The sequence below is a fragment of the Natrix helvetica genome, assembly GCF_964273705.1.
Source record: "Natrix helvetica genome assembly, chromosome: 3".
Classification (NCBI taxonomy): Eukaryota; Metazoa; Chordata; class Lepidosauria; order Squamata; family Natricidae; genus Natrix; species Natrix helvetica.
In genome coordinates, this window is record NC_138549.1 from 169,243,861 (window position 1) to 169,267,163 (window position 23,303).

The 23,303-nt window shown below is 39.3% G+C and overlaps 1 protein-coding gene across 6 annotated transcripts in view; it reads right to left on the minus strand.

The window, feature by feature from the left end:
• The window catches only part of DIDO1 (death inducer-obliterator 1), an 87,380-nt gene that overhangs the window by 31,780 nt on the left and 32,297 nt on the right, over positions 1–23,303 (minus strand). For 2 of the 6 annotated variants that reach the window (XM_081949684.1, XM_081949683.1), the window contains 7 exons: positions 18,221–18,403; positions 17,012–17,216; positions 14,844–14,942; positions 12,948–13,812; positions 11,924–12,242; positions 10,575–10,772; positions 7,758–7,983 (listed from right to left, as the gene is read on the minus strand). In XM_081949684.1, the coding sequence (XP_081805810.1) occupies positions 7,758–7,983; positions 10,575–10,772; positions 11,924–12,242; positions 12,948–13,812; positions 14,844–14,942; positions 17,012–17,216; positions 18,221–18,388 (2,080 nt within the window). In that variant the 5' untranslated portion in view covers positions 18,389–18,403. Of the gene's footprint in view, positions 1–7,757; positions 7,984–10,574; positions 10,773–11,923; positions 12,243–12,947; positions 13,813–14,843; positions 14,943–16,912; positions 17,217–18,220; positions 18,404–23,303 lie in introns of those variants that run through there. The other 4 variants (XM_081949686.1, XM_081949685.1, XM_081949687.1 and 1 more) reach the window with 3 other exon arrangements.

Consider the following 23,303-nt stretch of genomic DNA (forward strand, 5'->3'; position numbering starts at 1 on the left):
CCACAGCAAGGAACTTTCAGTTTACTGTAGGGTGTGTGTAGCCTGTTTTTTGTTTCAGACGGAATCATGGCAACAAAACGGGGGGGTGGGGGTGGGGGTGTCTTGCTGACATGATGATTGCCATTAAACTATATAGCAACTGTTTGTACAGAAGTTGGGCCTATGTGGATTCTGAAATATCATCCTCTTCAGTAAATATACATATATATTAGTAGCAGGCCTGGTGACATCTTATTGACCAGCACACAGAACTGCTTTGTTATAAGGGCTTTGTGCATAATCTGAAAACCAGCAACAGTGCAAAGGTGAAATGCGAGGCAAGGGCCAACAGTGTGGTAGGGTAGACACTGCACTGGGAAAGATCAATGAGATCAGAACATCAAACCTTCCAAAGTACTTCTGAAAGGAAACCACAAACAAAGGGATTTGGCAATATTGGAAAGAGGAGTTGAGATTGCTACTCATCTATTTTCAGGGTTTTCGGTGCCTGCTTTACAAAGGTTGACTGAGATTTTGCACACCAATTGACTTATTTATTAGGTTGGTTTCGGGGAAAAGATGTATGGCTATTTATCCAGCTGAAATGATCTGCAATATTCTTGTGGCGAGATGGGCGGCAAATACATTTAATAAATAACAACAATCTGCAATGCTCTAATGATTTCCACAGTAGCTCATTCACGGGAATATCCTGTGATTTTTTTTTAATCCCCAGGTATCCATTCTGTAAAGCTGGGGGTATATGGAGAAACATGCAGCAGACTAAAACCTCTAGAGGCCTTATTCCAATTCTGCTGCAAGCCAACAGCTCACAGTGCTGAGAATTCTGAATTCCGACCCAACCCTCCTCTCAAAAGTGAGCCAAGCCATCATTTTTGGACTGTACCGTTATCTTCTGGGGAATGAAATACGGCTAAACTAATGGTCTACAAACAGATGCAGAGCCCCCTTCAAGTGCCGATATTCTGAGCAGAATGTTCTTTTGCCATGCTGCTATGATTTGAAGTTGAAATTTTCATCTTTTGCTCTGGCTTCTAAGAGCAAGAATGTGTTTAATTAAATGTGGTTAACAGTTGACTTCCCACAATTTTTTATTTATTTATGTACTGACAAGTTATAGAATTATAAAATAGTACCGTTCTATTTTAACAGAGGGTTTTTTTTTAAATGATCTGTACACACATGGAATGAAATAGATTCCTAGAGAAGTGAATAAACCTTGGGGACCAAGAGGCTTTTAAACCCACCCAAAATGAGAAATGAGCAGTTTGAACTTTGGCCGAAGGGGTATTTTACTCACAAGAGGAAGCCTGTTCCATGCACTTCTATTTACCTGAAAAACAATCTTATAGACAAACAAACAGTGTAGACACTCTACAAATTTACTTACCACAGCTTTTCATACTGCGCCTGCATGGGCACTGTATTAGAAGATGCACATCATATTGCAGAGCCCAATTCCTATATCAGCATGCTTGAAAAGGACTTAAATTTTATCTCTTGCAAGCCTAACATAGAGTTTCTGCAGATGTCACCCACACCTGCAGATGTCAGAGGTTGGAGGAAGATACTGCTACAGTTGTGCCTTTTAAGGTAGCATTTGACTGTATCCTCTCACCAGCCCTGGTCCAACTTGAAAGCAACACCCGTTTGAAAGCCAGGTTATCAGGCACAATATTTGACATGAGATTAGCAGATTCATGCCTACATCTCCTTATAAAAAGCACAATGAGAAGAGATATGTATGTAGGAGCATTTGCCTAGTTCCACACTACTCATGTTCATTCTTGATTCAGGTCAGCTTCGGTTGTTTTTGTCTCTAGTTTGAACAAATGGAACAATTCGGTTGAGTTGGGCGGCTACAAACAAAAACTTAAACGAAATAAATGTTTGCCATTACATACATTCAGGCTTGATTCCAGGTTTCGGTATCAATGCATTGCTACTAAAACAAAAGGCATCAACCTCTCTATACAGTACTTCACCCACCTTTAAAACAGAGGTAAGGGACTCTGACTTCTCCCCCAATGGGGAGCTATAGAGAGGTGGATGCACTTATATCAAATTGGGTATAAGCTATTGCTTATACGGTATGTCCACGTTTCCCACAGCAGAGGTACTTGTTTTCAAGTCAACTGGAAGAATGCAAGAGGTTGCAATGACTTTTACCCAACATATCATCGGTGTCTTATTAAACGCAGGAAAGGAAGCCTGGTTGTCCAAATGAATCATTCAAGACCACACCAATTACAAAACACTCAATTGGTGCATCTTGGGCTGAAGGTGGCCTGGGGAAAAAGACTGTATGTCTTCCTGGAATATTCAAAATCTCAGTTGTTGGCCTGTGGGGTAAGAGTGGTCTACACACTTTTCTTTCCCGCCCAACCCCCGTGCAGATTTGTGTGTGATTCTGCAGCTGGTATACTCCACCCCCCAATATCTGGTGCAGCCCACCGCTTAAATCTTCTCAGGTAGGTCTTGAAGATGTTGTTCCATGGAGGGCCTCTTCAGGTCCCATTCGCGGCTTTCAGGCAGAAGAAAAGCCGCCACAGCAGTCTGGATCTGATTCCTGGTCTGTAATACTGGATATGCGATACACCAGCATGGAGAACCCCTTTTACTTGGGGGGGAAGGAAGAGGTGAAAGATTTCTAATGACTTATTCAGCCAGCTTAAGAAAATGATAAAAACAGAACATATTATATATAGTAGCATATATAACATTATATAACATTCAGCATTTGGCTATGAAAAGGATGGAAAGGACAATACAAAGAAGCCTCAAATAATCTGAACATTCCTGAAAGATTTAATGGAACAACTCATCCATCCATTCCCTTTGCTCCCAAGTGGCCTCGTTTAAGTAAGACTTTAACCCTGATTCTTTTTAATTCCATAAAATACTGTTTTTTAAAAAAATAATTTAGTATCAATCTTTGCCTGAAGCTTTGCATTCTGCCTGTAGCGCTCCAAGGCGCAGAACTCTTCCAAGAATTAAGTTGTAAAGTCTAATTCAGCAATATTGTCTTACAAATTTCAAGTGAAAAATTTCTTACCTCTGGAAAACACAGATTTGCTCTCCTTGAACCATAGGTGTTCAAGGTGCCTCATTACTGTTAGATGTACAACTGTTTCTTCTAATCTGAATACTCAAGCTAAACCTTAAGAACTTTCCTCCCGATTAGTCATTGTAAATTCCCATCATAAAGGTAAATATATAATAGCGTTTTGATGCCACCACTGATTTTCTTGTACAAATTAACAAAGTCAACTATTTCTAAACTATTTTCAGAAACAAAAAAATAAGTTATTCTTAGGTTTTGATGCACAAAGCAGATATAGGCAGTCCTCGACTTATGACCATAGTTGAGCCCCAAATTTCTGTTAAGTGAGATGTTTGTTAAGTGAGTTGCCCCATTTTATGACATTTCTTGCCGCAGTTGTTAAGTGAATCACTGCAGTCGATAAGTTAGTAACCCAGTTGTTAAATGAATCCGGCTTCCCCATTGACTTGTTAAAAGGTTGCAAAAGGTTATCATGTGACCGTGGGACACAGCAACGGTCGTAAGTATGAACCAGTTGCCAAACTTCTGAATTTTGATTCCATAATGATGGGGATGCTACAAAAGTTGTAACTATGCAAAATGGTCATAAGTCCCTTTTTTCAGTGCCATTGTTACTTTGAACGGTCACTAAATGAACTTTCGTAAGTCGAGCACTACCTTTATTATTTTTGTACTTAAATGCTACATAACTCAAAGCAATTGTAAGCATGCCCTAATGTAAGACACATTCCCTGACAGAGTATTTTCTGTCAGGGAATAATATCTTATTATCCTAAATATTATCCTTACTATCCTATCCCCTCTAAATTTATAATATGCTAGAGAGCTGGTGGTGCAGTGGGTAGAATGCTGTATTTCTGACTTTGCCTACTGCCAGGAGTTCGATCGTGACCAGCTCCAGGTTGACTCAGCCTTCCATTCTTCCAAGGAAAGGCAAAATGAGTAACCAGATTGTTGGGGGCAATAGGCTGACTCTGTAAACCGCTTAGCGGGGGCTGTAAAGCACTGTGAAGCAGTATATAAGTCTAAGTGCTATTGCTATCTTATAAACCCTCCGTACAGAACAATTTGATATGCTAACCATAACAGAGTGTCACATTTTTTTGGAAAAGCACACGTGGTCTACTAACTCCAGTGCACAAGACCTTTTTGTGTGTGTTCATTCATTCATGTGAATGAATGACATATATATGAGTGATGCTAAAAGGATCAGAATTTTAACTGCTTGTTTCTCCAATAAAGACAATAGTATCTTTTGTTTAAAATAATTTTGCATTTATCACCCCCACCCCCACGGTAGGGTTTATTTCCCATTCTTAATTGCATATCTGTTTCTAGTTTGATTTATCTGGCTGCTCATAGCCTCTTTTTTTAGTTATTTTAATTTTTTTAAAAAACAGTTTTTGGGTTATTTAAAAGCATTCACTGCATTTTTTTTCTTTCCTCTACATACCTACCCACCCGACTTTTTTAAAAAAAACTCTAGGAAGTTACTGATTCCTGATTCTAGTCATAGTACTGATTCCCCTTTTTTTCCTAGTGGCTGAGAAAAAGATGTGTGAAATGAGGTTAAATGTTCTGATTCTGGACAGCCAGAATCAAAGTAACAAGAACAGTAGAATATGGGACATCCGCCACCCCACCCCCAGTGGATAGCACAAGTCGCATCTTTGGGATATATTGGCTCCAATTAAAGCTTATTACCATGTTATGATTTTGTCTATTATTTGGATTCTCAAAACCACCATTTTTGTGACATTATTTATCCCAAGGCTGTGTCAAAGAAGCAACACACCCTCAGAATGGTACAATCAATGAAACAACATCCTATTTCATCCACTAATGAAGAATAAAGTGTAGCACCTGAAATACTAATACAAAATAAAACACAGATACCATTACAGCGGGGACAAGTTGTGTCGCATTGGCCTGGCTTTTATAGTGCAGGTGTGCTAGTATTTTGAAATTCCATTCCCTCATCTAATCTACATATTCATTTGTTTGACATAAATTCCAGAACTGTGGAATAACTTGGCGGTTGGTTTTAGATATAAGGAACTTACATTCCCGGTGCAATTTAAGTAAAGGATTCACTGCCTCTTGTATCATTGTAAAGGATATTATGAGATGCTTTCTGGCTAAATTAACCTCAAATTATAAATGTTACTTAATTTCATAACTTTCTGAATGACATTATTAGGAAATTCTTTCAGGCTAGATTTAAGATAGAATTTAGTGTTCCAGGCCTAATAATGTGTTGATATACTATTGTGTTGAAACTATTCTGCCTCTTCTTCCAAAAGCATTATTGACTTTCCTTCATCTACTAGAAAAACATATATTTTATATGGTGCTTTTCCTCTCAAAAGCACTGTATGTCCCTTTATGTAAGCACTAGGTGTTTTCTTCAAACCACTAACCAAAAATCTGGAACCATCCAACGGTGTGTGATTTTTTTAGAATTAAACACTAGTTTGCCTGAGATTTAGATCACCTAGATAATACATTTCTAAGACCTAATATATAATTATGATTAAAGATAAATCTTTTCCACTCTCTCAAAAGTAAAAAAGAAAAGAACAACCAGAATCCAGATATTATAGTGGAGATCTTCCCAACAATCTGGAGACAGCTTAGGAACCAGACGACACACATTTTAAGTTATTTTTGACATTTGTGAACAGTAAACAAATACAAAAGCAACTGGAGCCAAGAAATTCTGTTATTCAAGTATGGTGATGCAGCCTTAATACCAAATGCTGCAGAACACACCATTTCCTACAATATTGATGTCTCTTTCAAAGACTGAAAAGCATATAAATACAAAGACTACTGTGTGTGCTTAGGAGATCCAATCTTACTTCATTAGATGACGATCACCTAACTTCTGTATATGGTTAATTCTTACTGTACACTCTACATAATATTAACTATTAATTGCTATCTACAAATACTGCATAACTCTCCTACACCAAGAGAAAAGAGTAACTCTTTCCTGGATAACCTCAATCACCGCAGGATAATGGAGTTGATTTAAGGTATGAATTTATAGTTGGTGTCTGGAAGGGACATAAAGAACTTCAAGACAGCAATTAACTTACCTTCAAAGTCAAGCCAAAAAGTCTTCTTAAGATGATGGAAGTTCTTCACTAAACATAAACTGAATTGAATGCATTCATTTCTGTGTCCATCAGCAATTGTTAAAAACATGATCAAACTACAGATCTCCTTTTAACTTATAAGCTTTTTAGAAAAAGACTCCAATGTTGTTATTATCCTACTTACAAGAAGACTTATATGAAAACTTAAATTGTTAGTACCTGATTTGCCCAGCGAGTAAACAGTTCTGAGAGTAGCAGGAAGGAAACCCATGTATGCTGAAAATCAAGCGCTACTTTCAGGCTGCTGCTGCTGCTAACAAATGTACTAATATGCGTACAGAGGTGACCAATTCTTTTGGAAATGTTCAACTGGTCATCTGAATTAATGAAAAGGCTGAAGAAAAACTATTTGGGGTTGGACTGGAAGACTTCTGAGGTCCCTTCTAACCCTACGATCTACAACACTCTTATAGAGTTTAAAAGAAGGGTTCAAGATTCACAAGCCTTAGAAACGTATCTCTTCCATATATGACTGTCAAGCAAGAACTGTAAACATGGAGGGCTACACTCCTCATATGAAGGGGAGCAGGAAAATGTTCTGGATAGTTTCTCCTCAAGCCTGGGAGCTCCACTCCAGGGGAGGTTTCATCAGTCATCTTCCAATGGTTATAAAGATGTAGCAAAACTCAGCCATCAGAGGTTAAGGGGAAAAATGAAGTCAATTCTTTTGCATGCCCGGAACCCTATCAAGGTTCACACTGACTCGAATAATACATCAGAAATGAAAAATGTGAAATCCAGACTGCAGACTGTAACATATTTAAACAGAAGGGTAAAAAAGTTCCTAAAAGAAGAATGGTTTTACATTATCAAGCATCCATTTACTTACCTTCACAAGCTACCAAGATGCTAGATAAATTCTGTATACTTATCATATACAAGCTGAGAATTCTCTGTCTGCATTCCTGTTTTGAGGAGAGCTTATATAGCACACAGCTTTTGTATTTTTTAAAAAAAGCAAAACACAAAAGCAGAAAACAAAACAAAGGAAGCATCTGGATTTTACGCTGGGCTTCTGGAATCACTTCAGGAGGTTCATTTTCTTGGTAGTTTTCTCCTCAAAACTGATAAAAAGGTGTGTTTGTGTAAAGAGGTAAATTAATGGTTCAAATCCCTTAAAAGCTTACAAATTCTGACATTTCTAAGTCAAAATGCAAAGGAATAATAAGGGGCCAATCTTAACAGTAGATACAATTATGCCATACATTACATAATAATATTAATATTATAAATGATTTACCTACCTTCTGTTAAGACTATAGCTACCTACTATGGAGCACATAAAGAAAATTATGCCTAGCTTTGCAGATTAAATTCCAGTTATATACAACTAAACAAGAATGCCCAAGTTGTTAATAACACTATGCAGGAACCTTGGATTTTTTTCCCTGAGAAATATGTGTGTCAATCTTTGAAGATAGAGGAAGGGAGCCATTAAAATCCCTTTCTGGTTTTTTGCAGGCCCCAAAATGGAAATTGTATTGATAGGAAGAATAAACGATTGCAGAAGAATATCCCTGGAAAATACATACATTTGAATAACAGTGCTGGTGAAATGGCAGGAGTCTGTTCTGGCTTTACTGCATTATAATTATGATCGCTGGCCCAGGATGGTGTGCTGCTCTCTGGGGTTGGCTCTTTACCAACTGTCTGAGCGTTTGCTTCTGTCTTAATAGCGGCCACTGGCGTTTTCTTCATGATCATCTCTCTCTTCTCAGCAACTGGCCTCTTCTGCATGGACAAAGGTTTGGTACCCGCCTGTATAACCAGCAGAACCCTAATCACTATATTTTGCAAGGATAAAATCATTATGACACAGGAAGAGGGCAAATCAATTTAGATATATTGGAAATATTGTTATACAAAAAGATCGGCCTATTCTTTTTCAAGCAGAAATCACATCCTGGTCCCAATCTCTCATTCTGCACAATGAATGCTTACATGACCGTAAAATATTTCCTGCTGACAAGTGTTTGACTTACTAGTACACTAATCCAAATATTGCACACTTATTCAAAAATCTTTACCCACCAATTTGAAATCATTTCTATAACACATTCATTACCCTTAAATGAAGACAAAAGCATTTCATTAAGTATTTGGTTTAGTGAAACCTTTGAAGCTGCTATTCAAGCCGAGATGGCACAGTGGTTAGAATGCAGTGCTGCAGGCTACTTCTGCTGACTGCAAATTTGGCAATCTGAAGCTCACCAGGCTCAAGGTTGACTCAGCATCCTTCCAAGATGGGTAAAACGAGGACCCAGATTGTTGGGGGCAATAGGCTGACTCTATAAACTGCTTAGAGAGGGTTATAAACTGGTATATCAGTCTAAGTGCTATTGCTGTTCTGGTGGCAATGAAGATCTACTTATACCTTCAATTACTAAGAAAAATGTGAAGCTTGACTCAAATCTACAATGATTCAATAAGAATTCCCCCATTCAGGAATATGCTCAATTTTTAAAAAATTCACTACACATTTGTAAAAACAAACTTTAACTCAAAAAATCGAGGGTGGGGGATACATACTACAAGAATGGTTTAGTGCTGTTTTTTTCTCTTCATTAGCTACTCTGAAAGCTTGTTAAAAACAGGGTAAGAAGAAATATAAAGAAACACCTGTAAGGACTGAGACAATGTATCAAATACTTTTTTGTGTGTGCAAAACTATTAAAGTTGTTAAATATGTTGCATCCAGATGAAGAGGAAATATTGAGCAATATGATCCTTTATGATCAAAAACTCCTAATAAAATTGAAAAATGCTTTACAGACAATAAAAATTTTCTTAATCTTTACCTCCTTTATATATTTGGAATTAAACATAATGTAGATTGGATTTTATTTATTTTTCTTTTTTATTTATACTGTTATTTTTTTTCCTTTTGTGCCTTGTCTCCTGGGCAGTTTAATGCGGGGTATTTTCCTCTTAAGAAATACAAAGTCTTTTTATACAATAGTACAATAATGTATTTATATTGCTCCTCAGATTGTATCCAATACTGTGTTACAAAATGAATATTTATATTCATGTTTACTTTAAAATGGAAGTTTTATAAAATATATTTATAATATTCATTGTTAATTTGCTTAAGTATATTTATTGTCATTGTACTTAAATACAATGACATTGGTTTGATATGTTAATATTTACATAATATTGAAAAATGGATTTCATTTGCATTTTTATATATTAATACTCTCTTTTAAAAAAAATATAATTAAACATGATAGAATTCCCCAGCAAGACTGGCTGGGGGATTCTAGGAGTTGAAGTCCACACATCTTAATAGTGCCACGGTTGAGAAACGCTGCACTCAGTGGTTCTGGCTGGGGAATTCTGGGTGTTTTAAAGTTGCCAAGGTTGAGGAAAAACTGAGCTAGTTGTTTCAATGCAACAGCAGGATGGACATACCTTACAGAATTGCCTGGATCATCAAAGATATAGCTAGTGTTACCTAATTACATAATTGATCATGGAATTATATTGGAATATGAATCTGTTATGCCAGAGAAAGGTTTTGAAGGCATTCTGGAAAAATTATACAGGTTTCAGAAGGCTTTTAAGCAGCAATAAAACACTCAAAGTCATAGTGAGTGCATTTTCCAGAAAAAAAAGTTATTTATTATTTTTATATTTTCTCTCTTTGAATGTAGTGACCTTTAAAGGACAAGTGACTTTTCTGTGACCCATGGCCATAAGATATAACTTCCTTAATAGTTGGGAAACTCTTTTTCTGTGTTTGCAACATATATCTTTCTCACACTAATGCTTTTACAATAGTAGAAATCAAGAATAGAGTGACACATCAAGATTTATATGAATGCAGGAAACCCTACGTTTAAGTGCATACTAAGAGGCCAAAGTAATTTGCAGAGAGGTTGGGTATATAATAAAAATATTTTACCATACAGGGGTATTTGTCTCTTGAAATTGAACAAGCAACAAGGGACTGCAGGTAGTCCTTGACCTATGACCAGATTTGGACCAGGGTATCTATTGCTAAACCGGGCAGTTGTTAAGTGAGTTGTGCCTCATTTTATGACCTTTTTTGCCACGGTTAAGCGAATCCCTGCGGTTTTTAAGTGAATCACAGGTCAATTAAGCCATCGATCTGTCTCTAAATGACTGCCACATGACCCCGAGATACTGTAACAATCATAAATATATGCCAATTGGAAAGTACCCAAATTTGGACCATTTGACTTTGGGGACTCTGTGATGGCCATGTGCGAAGATGGGCTGTAAGTCACTTCCTTCAGTTACCACTGCAACTTTGAACAGTTGCAAAATGAATGGTGGTAAGTCAAGGACTACTTTTATGTGATTTAATGCGAATCCAGACTTACCAGAGTCTGAGGCTTTATCAGAGGAGGCTTGGGTCTTGTTTTCTCTTTGGGTTTTTGTTCTTTGCCTTCACTGAGGAATTTCATGGTAGCAGCAGCATGTTTAAGGATGCACTCATTCCCGCAGTATACTGAACCTGGCTGAGCCACTTTGGAGCATCCTGGGCCAATGCAATTAGCTGCTTCGGGATCTTCAACCACCTGAAATGTAGCAGCAGAAAATTAATTGCAATTAATACTGAACGTGTTTATAATACATATATAACAATCTGTTGTAATGCAGAACTTTACTGGCTTACTAATACTTCTATATACATAGTCCTCTAAAAACGAAGGTGCCAGCTGTTTGGTTTCCTTCCAAATAGATACATTTCTATTTTTATTAAAGGCGTTTTCAAGTAATGTTTGCCAATTGTAGGCATAAATATATGCCTGTAAATATAAATGTCTGGCTATAATTGCTTCTAGCATGCAATAAGAACAAGATAAACAGTAAGAAATACAGTTCTCCATGGCTGTTTTCCTCATCAAATTCTACTTCTATTCTTGACCTTTCTTAGGCTAACATATTATTGTAAGCCATAACACGATGGAATAATTTGCCACAGCAAAGAACTACGACAAAATAATAATCCATAGGGCTGGAGACAACTGGCCATATAGACAGTTTTTACATGTGAATTTTACATTATTATTTTCATTGTATTGCCTTTAAAAAGGATAATATGCTATTGATTTTCAGCAATTGCGTTTCAAGAGGTACTTAAGATTTGTGGGTTGTATATGATGAAATAAATAAGTAAATTCACAGAAAAAGTAACTGAACCCCAACAGGATACAAAGATAAACAAGTGTGCTAAGAATTATTTCCCACAATGAAAGTATGGCCGGAAAAACACTCTTCAATCAAAGAAAGGAATACATCCAATCTTGTTTCTACTAAGAAACAGTTTCTAGATTTTGTGCAATGTGATGACTTTTGGATTTGCTGATTATAGAGGTTTGTTGTTACAGAAATAGCTAGCATACATGTATGAAAAAGTAAAAAGTTGAGGCTGTAATGTTACCACTTTGATTCTACTGCAGTGAATAAATTTGGAAGTTAATGCCTTTTTCCTCCCTTCTCCCTTTTTTATTTTTACTTTATTTGATGTTTTGGTAAGTTTAATAAAAGTTATACTTAAAAAGTCTTATTTTACAAGATGTTCCTTGCTCTTTTCTAGGATGTCAGAATTCTAACATTTTGTATGACATTAATACACACAGATATACTTGGCAAGTAATTTAGAATGTTTCCACCAGACGTTTACCAATAATTCAGTAAAATTAAATTGAATCGTTTGAACACTCACAGGCTGAAATATTTTGAGTTTTTTCTTTCCACTTGGATTTGCAGCTTTCTCAATACGACCCTTGATGCCTTGATCCTCAATGGACTTTTGTTCAATAGTTCCCATGCTTGTGAACTCTGTGCCATCACCTGTAACTTGTCCCAGCACAGATTCCTGTTGATCTGTTTCCATAGCTATTTCATCATGCACCTGCAGAATGGTGCAATTTGGGCAGATATAGTCTTCTCCATTTCTTTCCAGCAGGCGCCCACGGGCCTCTGAAATACCTACACAATTCCCATGAAACCATTCCTCACATCTATCACAACAAATCATAAACCTTTAAAAAACAAAACATTAACAAAATATCAGTACCATATATCAATCAAATTTTGTACATGTAGCATGCCCTATTGTATATATATATTTTATGAAGTTACCTAAATCATAATTTTTTAACCCTCAAAAGAATAGAACCTCTTTATTTTTCTTTACCGAATTTTATAGTTTTATCTTAGAAAAAATGAGATCAAGTTTTGCCTTATATATGATTTCTACTGCAGTATCCACCCACTCATAGCTTTGTTCTGTTTGTATGCCACCGATATATACCCCATAGGAACAAGTGTCCCTATAGCCTTTATTTTTTGAAACTAGCTATTTTCCTCTGCCTTGTTTTGGCTTTGTAGTCCTTTCTACATTGTTTTGGCTATGTAGTCCTTTCTACATCCAACATTTTTGAGTTTTTGCTACAATACAATACAATGAGAAACCAAATTGTTTCAAAAATGCCCTGCAGTGGCAGTGCACTTTAAAACATGCCATTGTTGTCATACATTTAAATTAATAAACAGTTGTTTCTATAATCATCTAATTCTCCATTCTCCCCTTTCTATCAATACTGTCTATAGCATTTGTTGCTAAAAGCACTAATATGAAAACTGTCTTTTGATCTTTAATAAAGCATATATTTAGAGTAGTTTCCTCAAATGTTTAACTGGACCCATTTTATGAAATACTTCTGACATTATTTATAAAAGAATACCTGTTGTTGTGAGGCTGTTGACAGATGCAATAAAGCGTACTGGGGTCGTACACTTCTGATTCTGATTTGCCCTTTCTGCGTTCAAGTTCATTGGCGATCTGTGGAGCACATTTGATTTCTTTCTTAACCTGACCTGCTTCGCTGGTTTCCTTGGAGACAGAGCTTTGTTCCCCAGTCTCAGCATTATCTGTAGTTCCTGGTTCTTGCTTTACAGTTATTTCATGCTTAATTTGGCTGCTGGTCTGGACGTCAGCTGTCTCAGCAGGAATTTGTTCTGGATGTTTCTTCCTGAGTTGATTCTGTATCTCTTGAAGCGTTAGCTCTGAGGGCTTCTCTTCTACCCGTTTCTTTCTTAGACGGTTCTGCAACTCTTTCAACGTTAACCCATCGCTATCGCTGTCAGATGTGTCTTCCTCTTCCTCTTCGTGCTCTTTAGCACTTCTTCCTTTTCGAGTCGGCTGGCCTTTGCCGTCATTAGAACGGTTCTTTTGAGTTACATTTTTTATATCAGGCAGGCTATCTACACTCCCTTCGGAAGCAGTTTCGACGTCGGTAACATGGCAAGAAGCTGGCTCGTTGAAGTCATCAAGAGCTGTGGGAAGATTCTTCCGTCCTCTGCGCCTCACGGTCGTAAGAAATTCTTCCACCCGTTCGGTACGCTTGGGTTGCCGTCCGCTACGCCGAAGAGCCAAGCTTTGCTGCTGAGGAGATGCTTGTTCAGCAATGTCCATGTCGGCATCTCCTAAGCCTTCACGCTTTGCAATAGTAGTCCTACGAAACCCCCACGTTTTCTTGAACTCCTTGCTAGTGGGTTTCACAGCTTTTTGTTCATCCTCATTGCTTTGTTCATCTCTGTCATCCGCAGCTAACAAAGGAGAAAGAATTATGTCTTTTATAAAGATCACTTCCATAAGCAACAGCACCCTGGGAGAAATATGGAACACTGCCAAGTATTCTCTGTCAAAATGCTTTCAAGGGCACAATACATAGCCTCACTTCACTTGTAGTGCATGAAGCTAAATGTAACTTCTTATCCCATCAATAGAGATACAGGTAGTGGTCGACTTACAACAGTTCACTTAGTGACCGTTCGAAGTTACAACGGCACTAAAAGTGACTTCTGACCATTTTTCATACTTATGATCTTTGCAGCATCCCCAGGGTCACATGATTTACACTTGGATGCTTGGCAACTGGTTCATATTTACGACAGTTGAAGTGTCCTGTGATCATAGTTTGCAACCTTCTGTCAAGCAAAGTCAATGGGAGAAGCCAGATTCACTTAATAACTGCAGCGATTCACTTAACAAATGTGGCAAGGAAAGTCGTAACATGGGGCAAAATTGACTTTAACAAATTTCACACTTAGCAACATAACATTCTGGGCTCAATTGTGGCCGCTAAGTCGAGGACTACCTGTACATCTTTGAAAAATTCAGTCACCTGTCCCCATTCTAATATGCTTATAAAGGACAGAAATTGAATACTGGTAAGGGAGGGGGGATACTTCTGATTCTTGATGCCTGTGTACAGAACCTGAACCCTCATCATCCTTGTCAGCAAGGAAAGTGCAGTCACATTACCACAAGCATAGCCACAATATTACAGCAGTTGACTTTCCTGGCAATAACCATGAAGAAGATATGAAGGGAGAATGCCTGATGTTGTTGTACGACTATGTCCAAGTCAGCTTCTGAATTATAAATTCAGAGGTGGAGCTAAACTCGTGTGCTCCCCTAGAAAGAATAGCTACTCCAAAATACTAGAATCCAACCCCTTGAGTTCATCAAAAGCTGCCAACGCAATGGTGCAATTTGGACCTCTGCAGCCTAAGCAAAATAATGGGAACGATGCTTAGCTTCTATTAAATTTACTTTCCTAAATAAAATAATTTACCAAGAGAAGAATTTTCCATGTTAGACTGAGACTCCAGTGTCATAGATTCCAAACTGTCTTCTTCCATAGTACTGATATTACTGTTCCAAAAAGTCACCTCTGAAAACAAATAAAAAGTAATGATAAGCACGTATGGATGTTTGTGTGAGAGCACATGCCTTCAAAGTCATTGGTGACTCATGGCAACTGCCTGGAGAAGCCCCTGTAGTTTTCTTGGCAAGATTTCAGAAGTGGTTTGCCACACCTCCTTGCTAGGTCTGAAAAAATGCAAATGTCATCTAGCTGATATAAATGTAAATCTGATATAGCCTCACTTACTAAATTTCAGTTTAAACAGCAGATTAATTATGCAAGCATTTTAGTGCCTCTCATCATGTCTATTAGAAAGATCAAATTCTTAAATAATTGGTCTATTATTAGAGCTTTTTGAATGCACTGTTATCAAATGATCTGGAATATTTACAGCTTGCCTTTCAAGGCAACAAGATGTGCATGAACAGGAGGTGGGCTACAGTAAATACCGTATTTTTGGAGTATAAGATGCACCTTTTCTCCTCAAAAAACAGGCTGAAAATCTGGGTGTGTCTTATACACTGAATACAGCATTTTTTGCCTCCTGAAACCCCACCCCCTTCAACAAAATGGCCGTGCATAACTTTTAGGCAGCTTGTGGAGTGCTCCTGGGGAGGGCAGAAATGAGTGAAAAATGGGCTGTTTTTTGCTCATTTGGGGGGAGCACCCCCCAAGAGCACTCTACAAGCCTCCTAAAGGCTATGCATGCCCTTTTTTTGAAAAAAAAGATGGGCCCGTTTTCAGAAGGTTTGCAGAGTGCAAACTTTTTTTTTTAAATTTGTCTCTTCAAAACCTTGGTGCGCTTTATACTCCGAAAAATACGGTATACTGTGAAAGAAACACACATAACAAAAACATATATTCATACAAAAACAACATCTTACATCTGCATTCTCTCTCCTCTCACAAAATTATCAGAAATACTAAATGATCATACTTGATGCAGCTTCCAGTCATTCGTATCCTCTCAAAGATTCTGGCTTCTCTCTAGTTTTCTAGTAAATATTTAGCAATATTTCCTTACTTTACCATCATCTCTGCTTTGTCTGACATGGGCATAATAATTGCTCCTAACAGAAAAATCTCTCCAAATTCATGATACCACCTAATTAGATTTTAGACTCTCTTCCACTTGTGACACAGTTCTGTTGCATCCCCTTATCGGCAGAGCTCCCTTATCCAGAACACCATGGACTGGTGACCTATGGTTTGCGGGATGAATGTGGGCCATCACTCATGATTATCTGACTCATAGTTGCAACAAAAAAAAAATTCCTCTGGCCTGCAAGGGAGGGAAAGAGTGCCACCACCTCCTCATGTGACCATTTGGGTGACAGCTTCATCTTGGCACAGGTAGAGCAATAAATCCCCTGGAAATGGGTGGTTTCAGCATGGTTTCCGGCCTACAGAGAAGGAAACTGATCGCTGCAGTACAATCTGCATCACTGAACTCTAGTTCTTTATCCTGTGACCAAGTCATTATGAAAGATATGACTGCCTTTGGAAGCAGATTGAAATCATTATGCTAACAGTAGTTTGATAATATCACAGTGCCTAATCTTGCATTAGCAGACCTAGGGTAGCAATGCTATGCATTAGTCCTACCCAAGATTTTGGAGAATGATTTTTGCCCTATAATGCACTAGGTTCAATGGCCTTTGATGCTAGAAGCACTGAATACTGGGACCAGAACAGGTTATAATTTGTCTTGTTCATGATAAAGTTCACATCCAACTTTTCCAGAGCTTTCCAACTTTTCTACAGCTTTCACCAATGCCATCTCAGAAAACAGCTTTTCTCCTTTCTGCTTATAACATTGCTATCACATAAACAAAGCAGCATGCTACCCTTTCTCTCCCAATCATTCGTCCTCAGGTAGCCTTTGGTGAAATTTAAAATCTCCAATTTGATTTAATGTCACACCACAATTTCTGAAGAAGAAGGGTGTGGTACAGTATATCACAACATGCAATTGACATTTTAATGGAAGGGTTTACCTTTGAAGGCGAAGAAAGGTTAACAGTACAGACGAATCCCGTCTCCAGAATAAGCAAGAGAAATAGAAGAGTCTTCACTATCCTCTAAATGCTTTTTACCTGACACAGCATTAGAGGTTGCTGGAATTAGTTCTTCCTGTCCACTTAAGCCAAGGGAGGAATCACAGGAGGGCAGAAGTAAATCAGAGTCATTCAGCATAATCCCAACAACAGACGCTATTCTGGGGAAGCCAATAGAGTAACGGTCATCTGGATGCCATCCTGAAGACTCTGAAACCAGCAATGCTCCACTCGATACAGCTGCCTGTTATAGGAAAATTTATTTATAGTTTTCTTCACCTAAATTACTGTTTAAGTTAGAAAACTAGGTATTAAAACTTTAATCAATAGGTTTAAAAGTTAATTTAATCACACTACAAAGCAATGTGGGATCTAATACATATTAAGCATTTTATTAGGCTGTAAGAAGCTCCAAGTCTTTTTAACCACTTATTTACAGAAAAGCAACCGCTAAGACCTCAAATAGGTTTTTGCTATTAAAAACAATACTGGCATAATTTACACAACCAAAGCAAAGTAATACATATAAAATTCATGGTCACTCTGTTCAGTAAATGATTCTCAAAATAATCTGTGTTCCTGACGATTTGCAATTACTGTTGGATTTCTTATTTCTAAACATTTGTTTATATGGCACCAGCTATTTACCTCTCTGCTCCTCCCAGCTATTATTAAAGAAAATGGTGGTATTTCCCAACTGACAAATCCCAGCTACCACAAACTCAAAAGTCTGAACATTCTAATCCATTTCCCTTAAAGGGGCAGCACAGGAAATGTTCTGCAATTGACTTTTGATTTTCACAGAAAACTAGCCACATTTTAAACAATCCCCTGACTTTTGTATCTTGCTAAAATGGCTATTGAACAACACCCTTAGTTATTACATGCAAACCCCTCAAGCAACTACTTATGTCCTGTCTCTGAAATCATGTTTCTCTTTTATTTGTAATATCTTAGTTGCCATCTGGATGCAAAAAAATTGAACAGCCTGTAAAATTAGCCCAATTATATTCCACAACTGGCTTATTATCCAGTAACTTGTAGGGACATGTGAGGTATCTTTTGTCAGTTAAAACAATAGTTTTCTCTATTCATATAAAAGAAATCACATTAAAATGTGCTGCATTATGAATACATCCAGATTAACACTTATCACAGGAGGCTTTCTAGATATTATGAAGGTTAAGTAAATAGAGAAAAGACAGGATGCTCTTGCGAATCCTGAAACAACATTGAGGTACTGGATACCTTCACTAAACTGCCTTGTGGTCCACTGCTTGAAGCAGTAACTACATCCCAGGAATCAGAGGTTGAAGTCTGAAGAGATTCTGAGCTTAAAGAGCTTCTTTCCACGATGCTGCTCTGTAATAACCTCTCAATCTCCCTGTTAAGAATCTCCAACTCATCACACATCATGCAATTTTAAAAGATCTGCCAGAAGAAGAGGGAAAAATTGGCTAATCATTTCTTGTTCGAGTCACACACATGCATACGCACACAAACCTTTAGTTATAAAAGTCTATTTATGTTTCCACAAAGAAGCACCTTAAACATTATATGCAATCCGGCAAGAATAAATGGAATTTAAAGCTATTTAAAACTACTCGTTATTGTACTTACATCCCTAACACGCCTCAGCCTGAATGAAAACTAGCATCCAGAACAGCTTGCAAACAGTGAATTTGACTCCTTTTTGAAGCAATGGAGAAAAAAAGGTTCTGCCTCTATCTATCGCATCAAAACTGGAATGCAAGAAAATAAACAAAAGCCTCCCGTTTCCCATCTAGTAACTCATTCCTGAAACATGTATTAAAAGAGAAAACAATTAACGAGCGGCAGATCATGATTACCCTTTCCTTCCCCAACTGCTTCTGCTTGTGTTATTAAAAAAACAGGGCTGTGAAATTCCATGGAGGATAAGGACTACACCTATGTTTGAATCTAATTAATTCAGGTGGCATGGCAACTTTGTGGACTTCCGTTTTAATTAGTGTTGTAAGAAATTTTTAAAATCACACTTCAGCAACTGCAGATGTGGATCTGAAAGCGTATTGTTGGCTGTCTAGAACACGAGAAAGTTACTCCAGTTGAACCTAAATAATGCTTTGCAAAAATAAATATACATTCACCTTTTTCTAGCAAAGTATTTCATTCGTGTATTTCAATTTGTATCTCCATAGGAATACATGACACAATGCAGTAATGTCTGAGTGGAATTGCTGCTTTGAAATGTTGAAGTTATTTCAGCCAATTTCCATTCTATGTGGGCCTGCTCTTGAATTTGCCATACTAGCAAATTCTTTTTAAAAAAGAGCCACTCATACTCTTACAGAATTGTAGCTTATGGCAGACACATATTTTTAAAATGAAACATTTCATATTTTGATATTTATTTAAATATTTAATATTTTGGAGGACCAGAATGGGGGGTTGGGGGTATCAGCTACGGTATATGTACATAGCCAGGATTTTTTGCTGGAGGCCAAGAGAAAATTTGAATGTTTCTTTATTTTTCCTTTAATTATCCTGAGTCTATACTGAAGTATATGCTATAGTTTTTGAACATCACCTGCCTCAAAATAGTGTGAAGCCATGGAAGGAATTGCTCTGTAAATTCACCCTTAAGTTAGTAGTTTGATCTCATAAATGATACTGGTTGATATGCCTTATTGAACAGAACCAATCGTGTTGGCTCCCAAATTTTGCTAATTTAATTTTACTAACACAAAAGCTATCCTTTTGTCACATTATCATGATAAATCTGATTTGCTTCAAATGCTAGAAATGTTCAATCAACTTGAAATGTTATTTAATTGTTATTATTTATGCCTATAAATATTTTTGCTAAAATCAGCCAGGATTTTAAGAGTTATATGCACCCAACAATGCATACAGAAAATTCCTGCATTCAACTGTCATTTCTAAATTTTGTAGATTGTTGAAAGTCTGTTGGGTTTTACTATTGCCAATATCCCTGGGCCATGCTAAGTACAGTTGACAAAAATTTCAAATTAAGACATCAGCAGGCCCTGAAGTGGGCAAGTCAAGATATAAAATGATAGAGCAATCACTAAATGGCAAGGTGAAGCAACATATTAAAAGCTAAAATCAAAGGCTGCTGAAACAGACTGATTCTGAACAAGATTTTTAAAACTACTACTAGCATAATATGTTATGAACAGTAAATACTGCATCTTCAGCTTTAAGAAATCAGGACATGAGTGTTTTATTGGGAGCATCTGGAAGAAGACAGCAGCCTTGGCTGACCTGCCTCCCTCTTTTCTCTTCCATTTTGCAGCTGACAGGCAATAAAATACTAGGGAGAGCATGATTTCTCTGTTTTTCTACACAACCATAATTAAAACTATACCAGTACTGTATATATTAACAATGTTTTCATCAAATGTAATTTCAAGATAATCATACTTAAAATCTGATTGTTTTGAAAACTGTATTTAGTTAAGCGCAAAGACTGCCTATATGGGTAGTCCTCGACTTACAACAGTTCATTTAGTGACCCTTCAAAGTTACAAAGGCACTGGAAAAAGTGATGGAATGTTGGTCCTACCTGAATGTTCTTCACAGCGTGGCGCAGGAGGGTCCAGGAGTGGGTTGTTCAATCCTTATTTGCTCAAGAGATTGAGTCAGAATTTAAGCCACGCCTCTAGCTAATATCCAATTCCAACGAGGCGCAGCTCCAACTAGAGAAACGAAAGAACAACAGGCCCTGCCCGCAGCATTAGTAGCCCCCGGGGACCCGGACCTAACCAAAAAACGATAACTAGGGTGGGACCTGGACCGTCCTGCACCACGTGAAGGCAATTTCAATCGCTTTTGCAGCAATTTAAAATTTTTCCTTTACGTTTCTTCAGGATCTCAGGATGAACACAGCCGTCCGTTGATGGACTGAGTCAATAACTGGGTGGAGCCTGATGACCAAGGCGTGGCTAAAAGAGCTTATCTGACTCAGTCCAATCAAGAGAGGACAAGGACAACCCATCCTGGATACTCCTCCCCTCACTATGGAGAAGAACGTTCAGGTAGGACCAATGTTCCTTCTCCAGCTGATGGCCCAGGAGGGTCCAGGAGTGGGATATACCAATGTGGCAGTCCCTAGGGCGGGAACTCACTGGTTCATGGTACCCGAGGATGCATGTACTCCTTGCAGCACCCTATGCCCAAATGATGCCTCTGCAGATGTGAACGCATCCAATCTATAGTGCTTAATGAAAGGTGAGGGGGAAACCCACGTTGCAGCTCTACAAGCGTCCCCAATTGGAGCCTAAGTGTTCCATGCAGCCATGGTGGCTGCACTCCTAGTTGAATGAGCTGTTATCCCCTGGGGCACCGGCTTGCCCTTCACCTCATAAGCTCTGGCAATACAAGCTCGCAACCAGCGTCCAATAGTAGAAGAGGACACCCATGAACCCATGGCAGAAGGCTGGAAGGAGACAAACAATGTCTCCATTTTTCTGTGGGGCGCCGTTCTCCGTATGTAAATATGGAGGGCCCTCCGCACATCCAGCTTGTGCCAGGATTTCTCCTGTCTATGAGAGGGGTTGGGACAGAGGTCTGCCAAAATTAACTCCTGAGCCCTATGAAAGTAGGAGTTTATCTTTGGGATAAAGGTGGGATCAATCTTCAGAACCACTGTGTTAGGCTGGAAGATACAAAGGTCCTCGCTGACAGAGGGCACCTAACTCTGAAATCCTCCTAGCCGACGTGATGGCGACTAGGAAAACCACTTTTAATGTGAGGAACTGCAAGGACACAGTCCTCAGCGGTTCAAAAGGAGGATCCACTAGGGCCAGGAGGACCGTGGACAAACCCCAAGAGGGGAATCTGTGAACTACCGGGGGCGAAGATTTGCCGCCCCCCGTAGAAACCTCTTTACCATCGGATGACGGCCCAGGCTCTCCCGGCCGTCAAAGACCAGGACAGTCAACAGGGCCGAGACTTGTCTCCGAAGTGTGTTATGGGCTAACCCACTATCGAGCCCATCCTGAAGGAAGTCCAGGATATTCGGGAGCGAGGGACATTTGGGGTCCACATGTGCCTTACAGCACCAAGTACAAAAGGTGGACCACGTGGCATTATAAATCCTGGTCATGCCAGGCGTCTGGACACCACAATGGTTCATATCACCCCTGAGAAGAACCTTGTCTCTCTCGGGATCTCCCTCTCAAATACCAGGTGGTCAACTGGAGCCATTGCGACTCCAGATGGACCAGGACCCTCTGGCATAGGGATATGTTCTCTTGCAGGATTCTCCAGGGATGGCAATGGACAGACCTAACAGATGCACGAACCAAGGCCTGCGTGGCCAGTGCAGGGCGACCACAATTACCTCCGCCGAGTGAAAAACCTGGGGAGCTGGGCATTTTCCGGAGATGCAAAGAGGTCTACCACTGGCCGTCCGAATCTCCTGCAGATCTGGTCCAGCTGCCACTCCGTCTGGTCGACTGCTGAGCCAGTCCGCCTGGTGGTTGGCGTCTCCGGATATGTGTTCTGCCTTGATGGACAACAGGTGCCTCTCCGCCCAATGGCCCAGGTGCTGAGATTCCACCCAGAGGGCTCTGTAGCGAGTCCCCCCTAGCCTGTTTACATGTGCCTTCGTGGCCACATTGTCCGTCAGAAGTAGGACATGTCTTTACTCTACAAGGGCCTCAAAGTGTCGAAGGGCCAGATGAGCTGCACGCAGCTCCAGCCAGTTTATGTTATGTGTAAGGTCCCGAGGGGACCACCGACACTGGGCCAGCTGTGTCCCCAACAATGCCCCCCAGCCGTAAAGGCTCGCATCTGTGGTCAGGGTAAGTCTCTCCGACTCCCTAAACCCACACCCTCTGGCTAATGCTGGCGAAGTCCACCACCTCAGGAACAGCCTTACGTGGGGGGGGGGGGGTACTCAAACCTGGAAGGACGTGTGTGTATAGGGGGGAATGAACTGTTCAGCACTGAAGTAGAAGCAAGGGTCCTACTGCAGCTGGTGGGGGGGACATTGCTAAGGTTCAGCGCCTGGGGATTCTCTACCTGGCGCATGCTGGGCCACCCCGAGAAAGGAGGAGAGAGAGCTCTCCCATCACTCAGGGGGCTCTTTATGACTCAATGGACTGGTACTGCAGGACAGCAGGAAAGAAGCCGTTCTTGGGAGAGATCTTCCCTCCCCCTCCACATAGCCCATGCTGGGACAGAGGAGGCAGGCTGGTTTGATGCGGTGTGTGGTTTGTGGCCGGTGCCTCCTTCGCTCATTGGGAAGGGTGCAGCAAGACATGTGTCATAGCTGCACCAATGCTGCCTGTCTGGGAAACGATGTTGGGGGGGGGGGGATTAA